General features: G+C 43.2%; 1 protein-coding gene across 1 annotated transcript in view; it reads left to right on the forward strand.

The window, feature by feature from the left end:
- Positions 1-18,187, forward strand: part of LOC311253003 (voltage-gated delayed rectifier potassium channel KCNH8-like) — a 146,749-nt gene that overhangs the window by 104,266 nt on the left and 24,296 nt on the right. The window contains exons 9-11 of the mRNA XM_084346675.1: positions 695-894; positions 1,753-2,002; positions 7,350-7,564. Coding sequence (XP_084202801.1) covers positions 695-894; positions 1,753-2,002; positions 7,350-7,564 — 665 coding nt within the window. The remainder of the gene's footprint in view (positions 1-694; positions 895-1,752; positions 2,003-7,349; positions 7,565-18,187) is intronic.

The raw sequence follows: 18,187 nt of genomic DNA on the forward strand, positions 1-18,187 counted from the left end.
TTTTCAATAGAAACTCAAAACCCACAATGTTATTAGGATTGTGATTATCTTCAGGAAAATCTGTTGGCCTGTGCTAATGAGTATGTGGTGCTAAGTCAGTAGGCCCTTTACATTAACCAATTAGTACTTCATACAAAGTACAGCTGAGGCTGAATTGAATCTCATGTGTTTTACAGGCAAAGTATTGGACAAATTTACAAGTTAACCCAGGGGTGCCCATACATTTTCCCTTGAAGGGCATAACCAAGTTCCCCCAATCAACTGACTTCCTGCACTCTGCCCACCATGCTCAGATCATGGAAAATAACATATTTAAGTATAATATATTATATTTTAATATATTTTTACCTGACAAAAATCAACCAAAAACAGCACAGACATCAGAAACATCTGGCAGGACAAATTTAACCTGGGGCGACAGTTTGGGCAGCCCTGATAGAACCTAATGATGGAGTTGAAAAGTCAGGGGATCAGCAGAGACACATTATGTGGAAACAATGAATTTCTCAGCCAAGGCTTCAGTCTCAGCTTCATAGGAAAACACATTGCAGTGCAAAGCAAATCTGCAGCTGATCAAATGTAGGTTGTTTGGGTTGTAAAACATTTATTTCTTCAGTCACTTAAGCTGTTTTAATCAGGTTTGGGTAAGCTGGGTTAGGATAGCTGTGGGCTAACTGTACTGTCTCCTCTGTAGCATTAATGCATGCTGTGGTCTTCGGTAATGTGACCGCCATCATCCAGAGGATGTACTCACGCCGCTCCCTCTACCACACCCGCACCAAGGATCTGAAGGACTTTATCAGGGTGCATCGGCTGCCCAAGGCTCTTGAGCAACGCATGATGGAGTGTTTCCAGACAACATGGTCTGTAAACAACGGTATCGACGTCAGCGAGGTAGGAGGGGCTGACTGCAACAACAATGAATGATGAATATACTGTCCATTAGCTAATTGAAGGTGAACATATAGAAATGTATGGATATGAAGCAGTGTTATTGGAAAGTGAACTGTTATGTAACTCAAGATGACAAACATCTATTAAAGCACAAGCATATTTGTGAAACTGTTCCTTTAACTTTAATGGATGGGTATACAGCCTCTGTGGCTTGGACTGACCTTGTTGGTTACAATGGGATCAACTGGACTGGCTTCTGAAATTGAAAGTGCAAATCCAGTTACTTGCCCTCCAAGCAGACTAAAGAAACAGCTCAAAGTCATTGAGAGGATTTGGGTTTTGTTTTGGGTTCTATCATGCTGGGGCAGCTATCTTAATTTCATGGATTAATGACCTCATTGACACTAAAGTCACTCATGGTTTCTTTTACCGGAGTTTCAAATCTAGATAATCCTTTTGAAAGAGATAACATGACGGTGCACAGATGCTTTAAAGTAATAGGCCACAACTTTCTCTTGCATAGATCTTTGCTACTCTGTCAGAAAAATAGTTCATATTGCATCTGCTGTTCTGAGAGACATTTGAGTAAATGTGCAAATTGAAAGTGCATTTAATCTAGAAACTGCTTGCTGGTCATGCATGTACCAGTCGGCTGTGATTATGTGGGAAGGTGAAAGTTTTATTTGCCTGTTTCCTTCACCTTCCCACACACTCACTTTCAAATGATGACACACAAAAGAAAGAAGCCACTAAAGCTGAGAGAGACAGAGAGAGATATTCAGTCACAGTCTGTAGTCAAGAGTGTGTTCCTTTGTTTCACTGCTGAGGTCAATGCTTTTCTTCTGATTCCCTCCACAGCTGCTGAAGGACTTCCCAGATGAGCTGAGAGCTGATATCGCCATGCACCTGAATAAAGAGCTGTTGGAGCTGCCCCTCTTTGAATCAGCCAGCAGGGGCTGCCTGCGCTCCCTCTCCCTCATCATCAAGACCTCCTTCTCAGCTCCTGGGGAGTTCCTCATCCGCCAAGGAGATGCCCTCCAGGCTATCTACTTTGTTTGCTCAGGCTCCATGGAAGTACTGAAGGACAACACTGTGCTGGCCATTCTGGGTAAAGAACATAAGAGTTTAAGTGACATTTTCGTATGAAAGTATGTGTAAAAAGGCTCAGCACGTAGCCACTTTACTATAAACAATGAAGTGAAAGAAGATACATTGACACTGACTGATATATTTACATACAGATGGTTAAATATATGACATTCACTGCTACTAGAGATTGCACTACAGCAGCAGCATCTCAGACCAAAACAAATCTGTGTGTTGTTCATTCAATAAAGTTGGGAAAAAAAGGAAAGAGACATGTGAACACACACTGCTCACATGTGTCAGATCAAACTGTAAAACTAAACAAATATAAATCAAGATTGTGTTACTACTTAGCCTATATCTTGCCAAAAATGTATTCAGAAACATATTTTACTGACCTGTTTAACTTTAAACGAGAAAGTTTATGACAAATGGGCTACCATTTTGTTTCTTGCTTGGAAATTGAGGCTCACATCTCAGATCAAACTGTAAAACAGTTCAAAACTCTGCTACTACTTAGACAATTCCTTGCCTACACTGATGGCCATGCAAGGGGCCGACCGGGCACATCAGGAGCAGTTTGGGGTTCCGTATCTTCCCCAAGGGCACTTTGACATGCAGACCAGGGGAATCGAACTGGCTCTACCCCTGAGCCACAGCCACCCTCGATAATTAAGGCACAAAAGTAGCCCAGGAACAAATAGACTGTAATGCACTGAATAGTCAATCTTTTTAAACAGGTTTTAAAATACAAAATAAGAATCCTGTTTTAAAAAACAACAACATTTTGTTTTATGTTTTGTTTATTTACCTACATTATTCCAAATGTTTCCAACAATGTTCAAAACAGAGAAATCCACAAGGTCACTCAAGGTAACTGTGTGTTTCATTTGGTCACCTGACAATATAACTTCCAGGAGAGAGTCAGAGAGTGAGGAAGTCAAGACTAAACTTAATGTGAAAATGATTTTAAAACATGACCTTGTTTGTGAATATCTGTACCTGAGTCACATCAGATATTTTTTCATTTGCAGTAGTGGTCCACGGATCACCACTGCAGTCAAGTTGATAAACAGGAGTGAAGATGTGAAGTGAAGTTAAAAAGTAACTCTGAGCTCTGCTCTCATTGGTAAACGATTAAGAAGAATCTGATGTGACTCGGGGTGTTTATTCCGCCAGAGCAGGGGCTGTTCCTCATATGGGCAATATGGGCAGCCGCCCAGGGCGACATGAGCGCCCGCAAAAAAAAAAGAGAGAGAGCAGACAGTTGGCCACAGTAACCGGCTCTGCAGCAGCTGCCTCTGAGCTTATCTCATCATCTCGGCAGATCGACCCGTACCGGCATCCTTGAATTTGTTTGCATTCATTTCATTCAGTTTTTGTATTGCTCATTTACACATCAAGTCAATTATGTCATGTTGCCGTGTGGGGAGTGGGCGGCTGGGCGCCCCCTGTTTTGTAAAGGTGCGTCTGCTTGCTGCTGAGAAAGTCTCACATACAGAAGTGGAAGAAGGGGAGGGGGAGGGCAAATATAGAAACAATAAAGTACGAAATACAATATACAAAAAATGATTAAATACTATATACAATAAAATGCTTAAGTAGCTATAAAATAAAATAAAATAAAATACTGAGTAAATACAGTAAAATACTGAGGTATCGAGGAGTAAAGGTAAGTGGAACATAAGGTATGAGAGGCTAAGGTGCAGTATTTACGGTAATAATATTTTAAGATTATCAGGTAAGAATGATTTCCTGTGCTGTTCCTTTAGGCAATGGGGTTGAATGAGTCTGTTGCTGAAGCTGCTCTTGTCCAGAGTGTTATGGAGGGGGTGAGAGACATTGTCCATGATAGCCAGCAGTTTTGCCAGCATCCTGTCCTCCGCCACCGCCTCCAGGGTAACAAGTTTAGAGCCAACAACAGACTCTGCCTTCTTTATGAGTTTATTCAGTCCGTTAGCGTCCTTCGTTTTGATGTCCGCACCCCAGGACACCACAGCCAAGAAGATGGTGCTCGCAACAACAGACTGATATTGTACAATAATATTGTGAATATTAGTTTAGTAAAAAGCTATTTTGTGCATGAGGTTTTTTTTTTGCTGTATTGAAGCATAAATTCACAAAATATGCATGAGCAAGGCTATGCAGTAATTTTGAAGTAATACATAAAATGACACAATGAACAAGAGCATATTGGTGCAAATTAAACCTGCAATTTTCTCCATATTAATCTAGTGGGCAAAGACTCCCCAGCCCATCAGCTGAAAGATGAAGTGTGGCCCAGGGATTGATGGAACACTTTAGAAAGTAGCCAGAAATCAAACAGGAAATCCATAACCAGCATTACTTGTTTGTTTGTTTGTTTGCTTGCTTGTTTTTCTAATGTGTTAGCCTATAGCACCAAGGATACGTGGAGCAACATTAGCGTTCATTAAGCGTTGTGTTGCTGGCTTCCTGATTAATCAAAGTCAAATATTTAAGCCCATATTTGAGCTCTATTTTGGTCTTCACCAACTCCGGAGAAAAATATCTGATTCTGTTCCACAAGGTTCACCAGCTAGTTACTGATTTTGTCTTCTGTTTGGTTCTGGGCAGGTAGCATAACATGGGTTTACCCAAGCTGTCTCACTAAAACTAGCTCAGTGCTGCTGTAAAGGAGTTTGATGAAGGTGAAGTCACATAAGCCACATAACCGAAACAAGGAGCTAAAAGGCTTAAAAACTGAACTGCAGCATTTACAATAATTATCTGTGGTTTACCTTTTACAATACACATATTGTAGTTGTTTGCCTTATTACTATAAAAAAATAAATTATACAACTTTAGGTCAAAATCTATCTTACAAATATCAGCTAACAATCATAGATAGGCGGACATGATGAACAAAAAGGTAAAAAATAATCCACCAAGCCCACCCAGCCAAAACTGCATAAATACAATGCAAATGAACAGAATAATATGTTCTACCAATAGGTTAGCTGCAGAAACCGGTCCCATTCCTCCACAATAAGAGCCTCTCCAGAGCCTCGTCCTACAGCACGTACACTGATGCTCCTATTCTGCATAACATGGATGAAACAGAACAGAGAAACACAAACAGACTCACAAACAGCACTGTAATCAGATCAGGTCTATATATGAAGCACAGGGAGCAAATATTAACACACTGTTTTTCATATTAATGATCTAACTGGTGTAAATAATGAAGTGACTGCATGCTGCCTATAGAGGAAAGAGGCTAAACTCATTAGCATGTTAGACCAGTTGTGTATGTACATGCGCACACACACACACACACACACACACACACACACACACACACACACACACACACACACACATTTCTCAAACAGACATCTAATATTCCCATTAAAAATCTCTGATAGAAACACACAATGCACACACTTTGAGATTTCTTTTTACATTTTCCCTGCCTGTTTCTCTGTTGCTTACACACACACACACACACACACACACACAGACATACAGACAACCTTACACTAAAAATAAGCTCCTACAAAGGGTAACAAGATAAACCTAAGGGGTCGTCAAATAATTGATGGTAGAGGAAAGAAAAGAAAATTATCAATAAAGTTATCATTACCGATCACTGCAGATTGTGAGCCAGTAGCGGAGCTTCGCACCAGTGTACATGGGTGCTGAAAGGAGGCAGGCTGTGCTCTGGTGCACTTCATGGCACTTCTTGCCTCCCCCAGCGTGCTATTGAGAGGGCAGAAAAGTACCAGCAGCTTGTGAGAAGTGTTGTTAAAAGTCACAGTACGCCAAATACATTGTAAATAAGTCAATTGTAGTGCCGGTACTGCGTACCATTCAGTGCCGGATCACATTAAAGAAATAGTTCACTCTAAAACAAAATTCAGTCATTATCGACTCACCCACTTGCTGATGAGAAGTCCGGTGTAGTTTCTTATTCCTCAAAGTGCAGCTGGAGACCCGCGGGAATACCCTCTGGCAGGAATAATCCATATAACGAGCATAAGTGGCGCCCCAGAGGAAAAGGTCCATAAAACTACACAAAAACTTTGTAATATTCCTCCATACTGCTCGTCCGCTGCAATCCAAGTGTCCTGAAGTGGCAACATCCAGAGTTTACTTGAAACAATGTCATTTAGTTAATTTTTCTAGCCTAAACAGTCACTATGCTATATCTGCCTGGAGGCACGCTCCGCGTTCATGTGAGTCTCCCTCACAGCGTTTGCAATACGGAAGCCGCGCTGGACAAGATGAACGATACTCTCGATAGATACACACCGGTATGTACTTCCTGCTTTGAGCGACCAAGCGACACACACACAAGAGGGATCTGCCTGCACTAGTGATTTGAAACTTTGACACTCACAGCGGGATGTAAATACCGGTGTGTATCTATCGCGAGTCTCATTGATCTTGTCCGGCGCGGCTTCCATAGTGCAATCGGCTGAGGGAGACTCGCGAGAGAGGGAGACTTAGGCTAGAAAAAATATACTAAATGACGTCGTTTCGAGTAAACTCTGGATGTCGCCACTTCAGGACACTTGGATTGCAGCGGACGAGCAGTATGGAGGAATATTACAAAGTTTTTGTGTAGTTTTATGGACCTTTTCCTCTCGGGCACAACTGACGCTCGTTATATGGATTATTCCTGCCGGAGGGTACCCCCGCGGGTCTCCAGCTGCACTTTGAGGAATAAGAAACTACACCGGACTTATCAGCATGAGGGTGAGTCGATAATGACTGAATTTCGTTCCAGAGTGAACTATTCCTTTAAGCACTGTATTTCAGAAAAGTTAAGTGAAGTAATCAGTGCATTATTTCCCTCTGAATTGTTGTGGAATATAAGTAGAAATTGGCAAAAAATGGAAAAAAGTAGGGGTGAATCTGAAATAGTTTTTTAACAGTAGAAATGTGATTCATTGAAGTGTGGACCCTTCATCCATATAAATGTACTATAAATCAGACAATGGCCTGATTTTAAATTAAATAAGTGGACTGAGGCTAAGCGTAGCTGCTAATTCTGCACATCACTTCAAATCTTGTTTAAGGTTAGCGTTCAGAGTGAGACTTCTGTGTTACTTTTACGAGAGTAACATTAGCACAAACCGCCTGCAATGCTATTGGATCCATGCTTGAGATAAACAAAAACAATCGCTGACACGGTTCACAGTACACCATTAAGTCTAAAGTTAAATGTCATGTAATGCTCATGTATCAACCTCCAGGTTAAGAAAGGGAAACATATTATGATGGTACTGGATTAAGGCTACACCTGGGTAAAAACACATCGTAGATAACAAGCTAGACAGACCTGCCAAGTGCCTCAGACACATTCTTTACCTTCAGCCAGTCCTATCTGTATCTCTACTTTCCAGGTCGGGGTGACCTGATTGGCTCTGATTGTCTGACCAAGGAGGAAGTGATTAAGACCAATGCCTGTGTGAAGGCCCTGACCTACTGTGACCTGCAATATATCAGCCTCAAAGGCCTCCGTGAGGTGCTCTGTCTCTATCCTGACTACGCCCAGAAGTTCATCACTGAGATCCAGCATGATCTGACCTACAACCTGCGGGAAGGACACAATACTGAGGTAGGATAATGGCTACTTCTCTGATCTCCCTTAACATGTGATTTCAAGCTGTTGGCCACTTTACATGGTTGTTTTTGTCATTTTAAGGGCTCCTGTTGTCCACCTATCCATCCACCCACCCATCCATCATCCATCCATCCATCCATCCATCCATCATCCATCCACCCATCCATCATCCATCCATCTAGCCATCCATCCACCCACCCAGCCATCCATCCATCAATCCACTCATCCATCTTCCATCCATCCATCATCCATCCACCCACCCATCCATCATGCATCCACCCATCCTTCCATCCTCATCACATGTTCAAATAACCTTATTCTTTATAAACAAACATCTGCAAATGAATGCAGAATCTGTAGGCAAAGGACAAGATCTTGGTAACTGACTTAAGGTTTCTGTTTTTGTAGTAGTGACCAATCACATTTTAGCAGGCTTTGGTTGCATGCAGGTAAACAGCCCATGTCGAGAGAAAACGAGGCATATTGCATTGGCCCAAATCCAATCTAGGAACCAATTGACTATTGTTTGACATTAATTTAGCTTTATATTACGACACAAGACGTCCTTGTGGTGACTGTGGCTCAGGGGTAGAGCCAGAGTCTTGTTATCGGAAGGTCGCTGGTTCGGTTCCCCTGGTCTGCCTGCCCTAAACTGCTCCTGATGTGCTGGTTGGCACCTTGCATGGCAGCCACCGCCATCCATGTATGATTTACTGTAAGTCTCTTTTGACAAAAGTGTCTGTTAAATAAAAAATGTAAAAATATGTTAGGTTCTTTGAATTTATCTGCATTTATATGTAGATAAATTAAGAGTCATCCCATAACTCTGACTGCATTGTCACGTCTAGAGCAGCATTCAGCTTCCTGGGTTTTTTCGTTTGTAAATGTATTATTTTCACTATGATGATTATTGTTACCATGTTGCCAAGTATAAGGCAAACTGGACATGAATCACTGCAGGTTCTGAATGCCTTAAGGAAAATGTTGGTTAAGATTCTCAAGAAGAGTTCTTCTGTTTTTAAGATAAGTCTCAGCTGTGCACTGACCTCCTCCACCCAACATTTAACGCAATGCCGGAGTGATGGCTTTGCACTTGAAAAGGATTAGCCATCTGGACTGAGGAGGAAGCCACTGCTTCTGCTTGAGATACAGCCAACAGATAAAGACATGAGCTAAACATGGACGATTCAGATGCCAGGGATTTACAGATGGATCTCAGCTGTGGCTTACACATGAATAACCAGCATACGAGATCCTAGAGAAATATCAAGGGACTTGACAGTAGGCTATATCAGCATGGACAATATCGAAATAATACTTTATTGACTTGTGTTTTTCTGGCTTGAGTAGATGGACCTCAGGTACAAAATGGAATCCTAAAGAATCTTCCCGTAGATAAGTATAAAATAACACGTGTGTACAGTCTGGTATACAGTTCATATAGTGTGTTCTCAAACAAACAATATCATGGTAGGCATGGATACCTGCGACTGGAAACATGTTGATTCCTGCTTGATTATGACATCAATCTCCCCTGATCATTGTTTTTGTAGTGATTATTCTTTTTTTTTTTGTTATATTTTGTTATTTGTCTTCTGCCCAAAGATTGCATTTTTCACTGCTTGAACATGGATGAAAACGCGATTTTATCTGGCAAACACATCCACGTGTTCAGTGAATGAAGATTGTGATTGTGAAGATTGTGATGAATCTCCTCATACAGGCCACGCCCATTTCCAGCTACCATGTTTTTTTGGGGGGGAAATTCGCAAAATGTCACAAACCTACTTTTTCGAACTCCTCCCAGGCAATTTCACCAATTTGCACGAAACTTTGCACACAGCGCCACGCCCCAACAGCAGCAAGCCCCAACGCGCGTGGACTGTGAGGGCCCGTTCATCAATGCTTGGAATATAAATACTTGGTTAGGTTTAGGAAAACATGGTTAAGGTTAAAATAGACCCTTTTACAGTTTACAAGTTTTACGAACACGTATTTGAAAAGATAAATTTTCCTGTGTGTGTATTTCTCCGGTCTTGAGACACATTACAGCAATGTGATTGGTCAGTTGCAATGATGGCTAGCATGGCTCTGTCCAAAATTTACAATAATCTACCTGCCAACACCTCTGTAGCTCATTAATTCATGTCATTTTTAAAATGTAAGTGTAGAAAAGGGGTGACATGTTGTGCTTTTACTATTTCTTGACCAGTGATATCCTGAAATCGTAAAGAAATCCAAGACAAAGCCAGTTTATTGGTACAGTTCAATTCAAACACAGACGTGCACAAGCCAAATAAATTAATTAATACTGTACAAGTACAAGTCTTTTGCATGTAACAGCAGAAAAACAAGAAATCCTTACAAACATCTGGTGAGACTGCATCACATCACAGACTGGAGCTCATAGTTCATGACTCGTTCCCTCATCCACCTCAGGTATTCTGAAGGAGTTAACTATACAAACAAGGTTAATGATCAAAAGTAACTATTAGCCTGCTGGTGGGTTAGCTAAAAGCACTCAGAGGGACCTCTGCATGGAGGATATTTTTGGTCAGAATTAAAATTAATACTTCAGATAGAAAATTAAGATCCAATTAAAACTGCAAGCAGTGATGAACGGGCCCTAGTCATGATACATATGCGTACCGAATTGTGTTTATGTATGTGCATGTACAGTAGGAGGTGTATTCCTTATTTCCTTATTTGACCTTATTTCTAGCATAAAATATGATCATTTACTCACCCAGATAATGTTGTTCGTCGTTCGGACGAAATTAGATCCAGTGTAGCGCCGCTATATCCATATAATGCGAGTGATCCGGGCACCGAGGCGCAGCCTCTATATAACGCATTATCTGCCACGAAACTAGTTCACAACCAGAAGAAGAGGGCTTTCAGAGGTGGCAACAGGGAGGAGCTGAGGGACATTGAGAGGGACCTGACTGCCAAGATCAAAGAGGCTAAGGACGGCTACAGAAGGAAGCTGGAGTGGAAACTCCAGCAGAATAACATGAGGGAGGTCTGGAGTGGTATGAGGACCATCACCGGTTTCAGACCAACTAGCAGTGGAGCTGATGGTAGTGTGGCTAGGGCCAATGAGTTAAATCTGTTCTTCAATAGGTTTGATACTGCGGCCCTGGCCCCTGCTGGCTCTCCTGTTGACTGTCTCCAGCCACCACCGCTTCTGACACCCCCTCCTCCTCCTGATTGCACCCCATCCAACACTTTGAGCCCCTCACACCCATCCCCCACTCCTCACACCTCCTCTGGCTCCCATGCTACCTGCCTTCCTCTCACTATGGACTCCGACTCTACCCCTCCTCGACCTGCACTGTTTACACCACTTCATGTTAGGAGACAGCTGAGCAAACTCCCCGCCGGCAAGGCTGCAGGCCCTGACGGTGTCAGCCCACGGGTTCTCAGAGCCTGCGCCGAACAGCTCTGTGGAGTGCTTCACCGTGTCTTCAACATGAGCCTGAGCCTCCAGAGGGTCCCTGTGATATGAAAGACGTCCTGCCTCGTTCCAGTGCCAAAGACGCTGCAGCCCAGTAGTTTCTCGGACTACCGACCGGTGTCACTGACGTCACACATTATGAAGGGAGAGACTCGTCCTGGAGCAGCTCATGCCTATGGTCAGGCCACACCTGGATCCCCTCCAGTTCGCCTACCAGCCCCGGATTGGAGTTGAGGCTGCCATCATCTACATGCTGAACCGTGTCTACGCCCACCTGGACAAGCCAGGGAGCACTGTGAGGGTCACGTTCTTTGACTTCTCCAGTGCTTTCAATACCATCAGGCCTGCTCTACTGGGTGACAAGCTGACGGCGATGCTGGTGGATCCCCCCTTGTGTCCTGGATTGTGGATTACCTCACTGGCCGACCACAGTACACTGTGTGTCAGACGCTGTGGTCAGCAACACCGGGGCCCCACAAGGGACTGTCCACTCTTCTTTCCTCTTCACCCTTTACACCATGGACTTCAGCTACCAGACAGAGTCTTGTCATCTTCAGAAGTTTTCTGATGACTCTGCTGTCGTTGGATGTATCAGCAAGGGTGATAAGGCTGAATACAGGGCTGTGGTGGATAACTTTGTCACATGGTGTGAGCTAAACCACCTGCAGCTCAACACAACAAAGACCAAAGAGCTGGTGGTGGATCTGAGGAGAAGCAGGACACCAGTGACCCCAGTTTCCATCCTGAGGCATAACGTGGACATCGTTGAACACTACAAATATCTGGGGGTGTTCATCGACAATAAACTGGACTGGACTAAAAACACTGAAGTCCACTACAAGAAGGGACAGAGCCGCCTCCATTTTCTGAGGAGGCTCCACTCCTTTAACATCTGCCGGACTATGCTGAGGCTTGTCTGTTATCAACATCCGGGGTCAAACCAGCAGTAGCAGCTACAGGTAAACAAGCCGGCTGTCGCGGGTGCACGCGCAGCTCAGAGATGACATCTTCCAGGTCAGAGGTAGTAGGTCAACCTACAGACCCCGGATGTTGATAACAGACAAGCCCGGACTCAGAGGGGAATAGCACTAGCATATCATAACAAAATATTGGTGAAAATAACTAGTTTCGTGGCAGATAATGCTCATAGAGGCTGCGCTTCAGTGCCCCGAACACTCGCATTGTATGGATATACGCGGCGCTCCACTGGATCTAATTTCGTCCGAACGACGCCAAATGAAATAAGGTCCAGGTTGTAAAAAACGGTAGTTCCCCTTTAAATCTGTAGGACAAGTTCGTTAAAGTACGAGGCAAAAAAATGGGTTAAAGCGGCGGCGAAATCTCAACTTCAAATCAAAATGGCAGACTTCCTGTTGGACTGAGGGTATGGGTCTTGTTTTGTGCGTCTGGTCATGATACATATGCATACCGAATTTCGTTCATGTATGTGCATGTAGGAAGCAAGGCTTCAGGCTTAAGCACCCTTTTCAATCCTCGTGGAGGTGCTGTGGAGCCATATTTGCACTTAAAAGGCCCAGACCCATATCAGATATCAATGTTCGTGACTGGTGATGGATCTGCCAAATTTTGTGTTTGTTGAAGTTTGTCTGTACGTACCAAATGGGAAAAGGCATTAGGGGGTGCTACTGAGCTGTTGTACCTCACCTGAGGGCAGTTGTGGCATCAAAGTAAAGTACTCCTGAGTTTGAACCTACGTGTCAAATTTGGTGAGTCTGCAAACATCCTAAAGTCCTCTAAACAGTGTCAGAAAAATGAAAAATCGCTGCACGCCATTCAAGATGGCCGACTTCCTGTTGCAGCAAAAATTTCAATAAAACGAATTTGTGGCTAAATCAACGAGGCCTATGACTCCTGTGAATTTCATGACGATCAAAAATTATTTTCGCGCAAATTTTCCAATGTTAGGTGGCGCTATGGAGTATCCTGGCCACACCGACCCCAAATCTTGTTAAATTAGCAAATTTTTCACCAGATGTGACAAATGTTCTGAGTTTGGTGAGTTTTGGGGTATGGCCGTAAAAACTGGGTTTAAAGAGGTGGATGAAGAGACTTCCGGTCGGCTGCCGCATGGAGTAGACGTAACGCGCGAGAGCTCCTGCCTATTCTGCTTTTTTTCACTCATTCACTCCTTTATTTTGCAAACTGGACAATTCATATTGAGTTATTAACTTTTCTTTAACCCACGTTTGCTTCGAAATGTCTTCGCACCGCGGCAAGTCGGGGAAAAAAGACGACAAAGCCACTAGCTTGACCATGGAGACTATTTCTGAGCTACTTGACCAGCACAGGCAGGCGCTAGCAGACGACTTAAAAAACTTCTTTCAACCAGCTGGAAAACAAATTCGACCAGGTCCGCTCCACGGTTGACGAGCATGGCCAGCGCCTTTCGTCTCTCGAGCTCGCCGCGGAGGACCTGAGCCAGCGTGTCGGTGAGCTGGAAAATGTCTGCTCTAGCCTACGGGAAAGCAACTCCAAGCTAACGGCTAAAGTCATTGACTTGGAGGGTCGCAGCAGAAGACAAAACATCCGCATCCTGGGCCTAGCGGAGTCTATTGAAGGTGGGCAACCTACAGCTTTTTTCTCCGATTTACTGTGCGAGGTTTTTGGAAAGGAAACGCTCCCATCTCCACCCGAGATTGACAGAGCCCATTGTTCGCTAACAGCAAAACCGGCCCCCGGGCAGAGACCGCGCCTGGTCATTCTCCGTCTGCACCGCTACCAGGTCAAGGATCTCCTGATCCGCGAGGCCCGCCGTAGAGGGAAGCTGGAGTAAAGCAAGTTCGAGTTGTCGAAGACTACAGCCCCGAAGTTTTGAGCCAGCGAGCCGAGTACAGAGAGGTCATGGCGGATCTCTACAACGAGGGCTCAAACCCTCTCTCCTATATCCCGCACGGCTCTGCATGACACTTCCCGACGGAGACAAGAAGTGGCTACGATCGACCGATGAGGTGCGGAAGTACATCGATGGCCTTCCTTCTCCATCTCTTCCACCGTAAACGACTGCTTAATGACTACGCCTGACTGTTTACAACCGCTAACATGCTATCCTTTACTCTGGCCACTGCTGTATACGATTTCTGTGATCAGACCACGGCTGGTATGGAACAGTTTACTCTACCATTGACATCACACTCATCCTGGCTGTAGGTATGTGAGTATATCCCCCAGCCTTCAACTTAGTGAACTGCTACATGCCAGTGTGAGGAAAACCCGCCAGAGTCTATGCTAATCCTTTGAAGCAGCATATTTCTTTTTCTATTTTGCTATATGACTTTATAGTGTTAACGGTACATAAGATATTTTAAAAGGAGTGTTTTTGTTTTTGTTTTTTTTCTCATGTTCGTACTCCTAGAATAGTTCAAATGTGGTCCTAGGAGTGTTGAGTGCATTCTAACACTAGAATAAGGAGCTGAAGATATTGGGTGTAAGTGACAGGAAGATTGTTTTGGGGGGTAAATAATGTGTGTTTTGAAGAGCTTGCTGCTATTTTCTTTGGCAGCTGTCTTGTTGTGGGGTGGGTGGGTATGGGGTGGCTTTTCCTATGCCAGTACTAGCTTATTAACCTACACAAGCCATGTACAGCTCATTCTTGATTTGTTATGTCCTTTATGTTCCTGGAGTTTTGACATCATTTGTATTTATCATTCTGCATTTTCAGTCGGAGACAGTGGATAGATCGTTAAACTTTGTTAGTTGGAATGTCAAGGGTTTAAACCACCCTGTTAAAAGGAGGAGGGTATTTTCACATATAAAACAAATTAAACCAGCATTTGTTTTTTTGCAAGAGACACACATTCGAGGTTCTGAGAGCACCCGCCTGATGTCGCGGTGGGCGGGGCAGCACTTCCATTCCTCATTCCAGGCAAAGGCCAGGGGGGTTTCAATCCTCGTTGATCAAAACATCCCCTTTGTGCATCACAATGTTATATCGGATACTAACGGTCGTTTTATCATTGTCTCAGGGAAATTATACAATACAATGATGGTACTCGCCAATGTTTATGCCCCAAATGTCGACGATGTGGTTTTTTTTGGAACGCTTTTTTTCTTCTCTCCCGGATTTGAGCTCATACTCTCTCGTACTTGGTGGGGATTTCAATTGTTGGTTAGATTCCGTGCTGGACCGTTCTTCTCCCAACCCTGACTCAATTAGTAGGTCTGCCTCATTCATTCAGTCCTTTCTATCCGATTTCGGTGTCTCTGATGTATGGCGTTCCCTCCATCCAAATAAGAGAGAGTACTCCTTCTTCTCGCACGTTCATCATACTTTTACTAGGATTGACTACTTTTTCATTGATAATGAACTGATACCATTGGCACGCTCCTGTACTTACCAGGGCATAGTGATATCATATCATGCTCCTGTTGTGCTATCTTTGGCACTGCCTGACCTTCCTCAAGTTAAAAAACACTGGCGCTTTAATTCAACGCTCCTCTCAGACAATGATTTTGTGAACTTTATGAAAGAACATATATCCTTCTTCTTTCAGACGAATACCTCCCCGGATACATCCAGTCTAGTAGTTTGGGATACTCTTAAGGCATACCTTAGAGGGCAAATTATTTCCTACACTGCAGGTATGAAAAAAAAGGCCCACCAAGAACGATTAGAATTAGCTGATCAAATCAAGGAAATAGATAAACAATATGCTCAAGTTAAAAACCCTGACCTATATAAAACGCGAGTGGAGCTTCAAACCAAATTTGATCTGGCCTCAACTTATCTTGTTGAACGGCAACTCTCGAGGAGTAAGAGTTTGTTCTATATCCACGGTGAAAAATCTGGGAAATTGTTAGCTAATCAGCTGAGAGGACTCAAAGCAAAGGGTCATATTACGAATATCAAAATGGAGGATGGTAGGGCTACTTCGGATCATGCAAGGATAAATGACACATTCAGGAGTTACTACTCCCAACTCTTCACCTCTGAATTTTCAAACAATGCTATATTAATGGATAATTTTTTGAATCGACGAAATATTCCCACGCTCCCCCCCCCCCAACAGTAAAATTAGATTAGATGAACCCACAACGAAAGACTAGATAGATGCAGCTATTTTCTCGCTGCAGTCAGGAAAATCCCCGGGACCCGACGGGTTTCCCGCAGAATTCTTTAAGACATTTTCCTCACTACTTTCGTCACAGCTAAGCACAGTGCTGTCTGACTCATTCAAGCAGAGTAAACTTCCAACATCATTCTATGAAGCTTGTATCACCCTTATTGCAAAGAAAGACAAGGATCCGACGGAGTGTTCTTCATATAGGCCAACCTCTCTATTAAATGTTGATGTTAAAATTCTGGCCAAAGTTTTGGCCCGAAGATTGGAGAATATTTTACCGTCCGTCATATCTGAAGACCAAACTGGCTTTGTTAAAAATCGATACTCCTATTTCAACATACGTCGGCTATTTGACATTTTATATCTCCCCTCTGATGAAACTCCTGAATGTGTCCTTAGACGCCGAGAAAGCGTTTGACCGGATAGAGTGGGCATATTTATTTGAGACTTTAAAAACATTTGGTTTCGGTCCGAATTTTATCACCTGGATAAAATTACTGTATTCAAGCCCCACTGCTTCGGTCCTTACCAACTCTCAGCTGTCACAACCCTTTAACCTTTATCGGGGAACCCGACAAGGGTGTCCTCTAAGCCCTCTATTATTTGACCTGGCCATAGAGCCATTGGCGATAGCAATCCGCAGTTGCGAGAATATTTCTGGTATATGGAGGAATGGAGTAGAACATAAGGTGGCTCTATATGCAGACGACTTGTTAAGTTTTATCTCACGTCCAGATATCTCTCTACCCGCCATGCTGTCACTACTGAATGATTTTAGCCAGTTCTCAGGATACAAATTAAACTTGAATAAATCTGAACTTTTCCCTGTCAGTGAGGGGACACCAACGCCAGACTACTCCAACTTCCCTTTCAGGATTGTGGAAAACAAATTCACTTACCCTGGTATTACAGTTACAAAAAAACACAAGTTTCTTTTCAAAGAAAACTTTCTTACTTTACTAGACCACACAAGATGGTGCCTGACGCAGTGGTCGCCCCTTTCTACGTCCTTGGTCGGCCAAATTAATTCTATCAAAATGAATATTCTTCCTAAATTTTTGTATGTCTTCCAATCAGTACCGACCTTCATTTTTAAATCATTTTTTGACACATTAGATTCTGTTATATCATCCTATATATGGAAAGGAAAGCGCCCTCGGCTAAATAAGGTCCATCTCCAAAGGCCTAAAGGGGGGGGGGGGGGTATGGCGCTGCCTAATTTTCGTTTTTATTATTGGGCAGCTAACATTCGCTGTCTTGTGTTTTGGTCATATTTTCACAATCGATCTGACTGCCCTTCATGGGTGGCAATGGAGTTGGGTTCTGCTAAAAACTTTTCAGTTCCAGCACTTCTTGGATCTAAACTTCCTCTTCCACCAAATAAACCAATAGAGAATCCAGTTGTCCGGTACATGTTGAGGGTGTGGGCTCAGTTCAGGAGACACTTTGGTTTTTCCGATTTCTGTCTCTCAAGTCCCATTTCTGCCAATCATCTTTTTCAACCTTCCTTACTGGACCCAGCATTCCAGGAATGGCGGAGATTGGGTATTGAGCGTTTCAGGGATCTTTTCATGGATAATAGTTTTGTATCATTTGAGCAACTAACTGAGAAGTTCAATCTCCCAAAGTCTCACTTTTTCAGGTATCTACAAATAAAACACTTTCTTCGCTGTCAGATACCAAGCTTCCCTCAGACACCTGATGTGAACATTGCTGATGCACTTCTTAATTTACAGCCATCTCGCAGGGGTTTGATCTCCATTATCTATAATAAACTGCTAGGCATAAGGCAGGCACCACTCAACAACATTAAAATCGCATGGGAGCAAGATCTGAATCTATCTTTGTCAGAGGAAATTTGGGACACAATTTTTAAATTGATTAACTCAACCTCTCTTTGTGCCCGTCACTGCTTGTTGCAGTTTAAAGTTGTACACAGGACCCATATATCCAAAACCAAATTATCTCGTTTTTACCCAGATGTGGATCCCTGTTGCGACAAATGTAAGAGAGAAGAGGCTTCACTTATCCACATGTTTTGGACATGTCCTAGCCTTGAGAGGTACTGGAGGGAAGTTT

The sequence above is a fragment of the Pagrus pagrus genome (assembly GCF_965226575.1).
Source record: "Pagrus pagrus genome assembly, chromosome: 24".
Lineage (NCBI taxonomy): Eukaryota > Metazoa > Chordata > Actinopteri > Spariformes > Sparidae > Pagrus > Pagrus pagrus.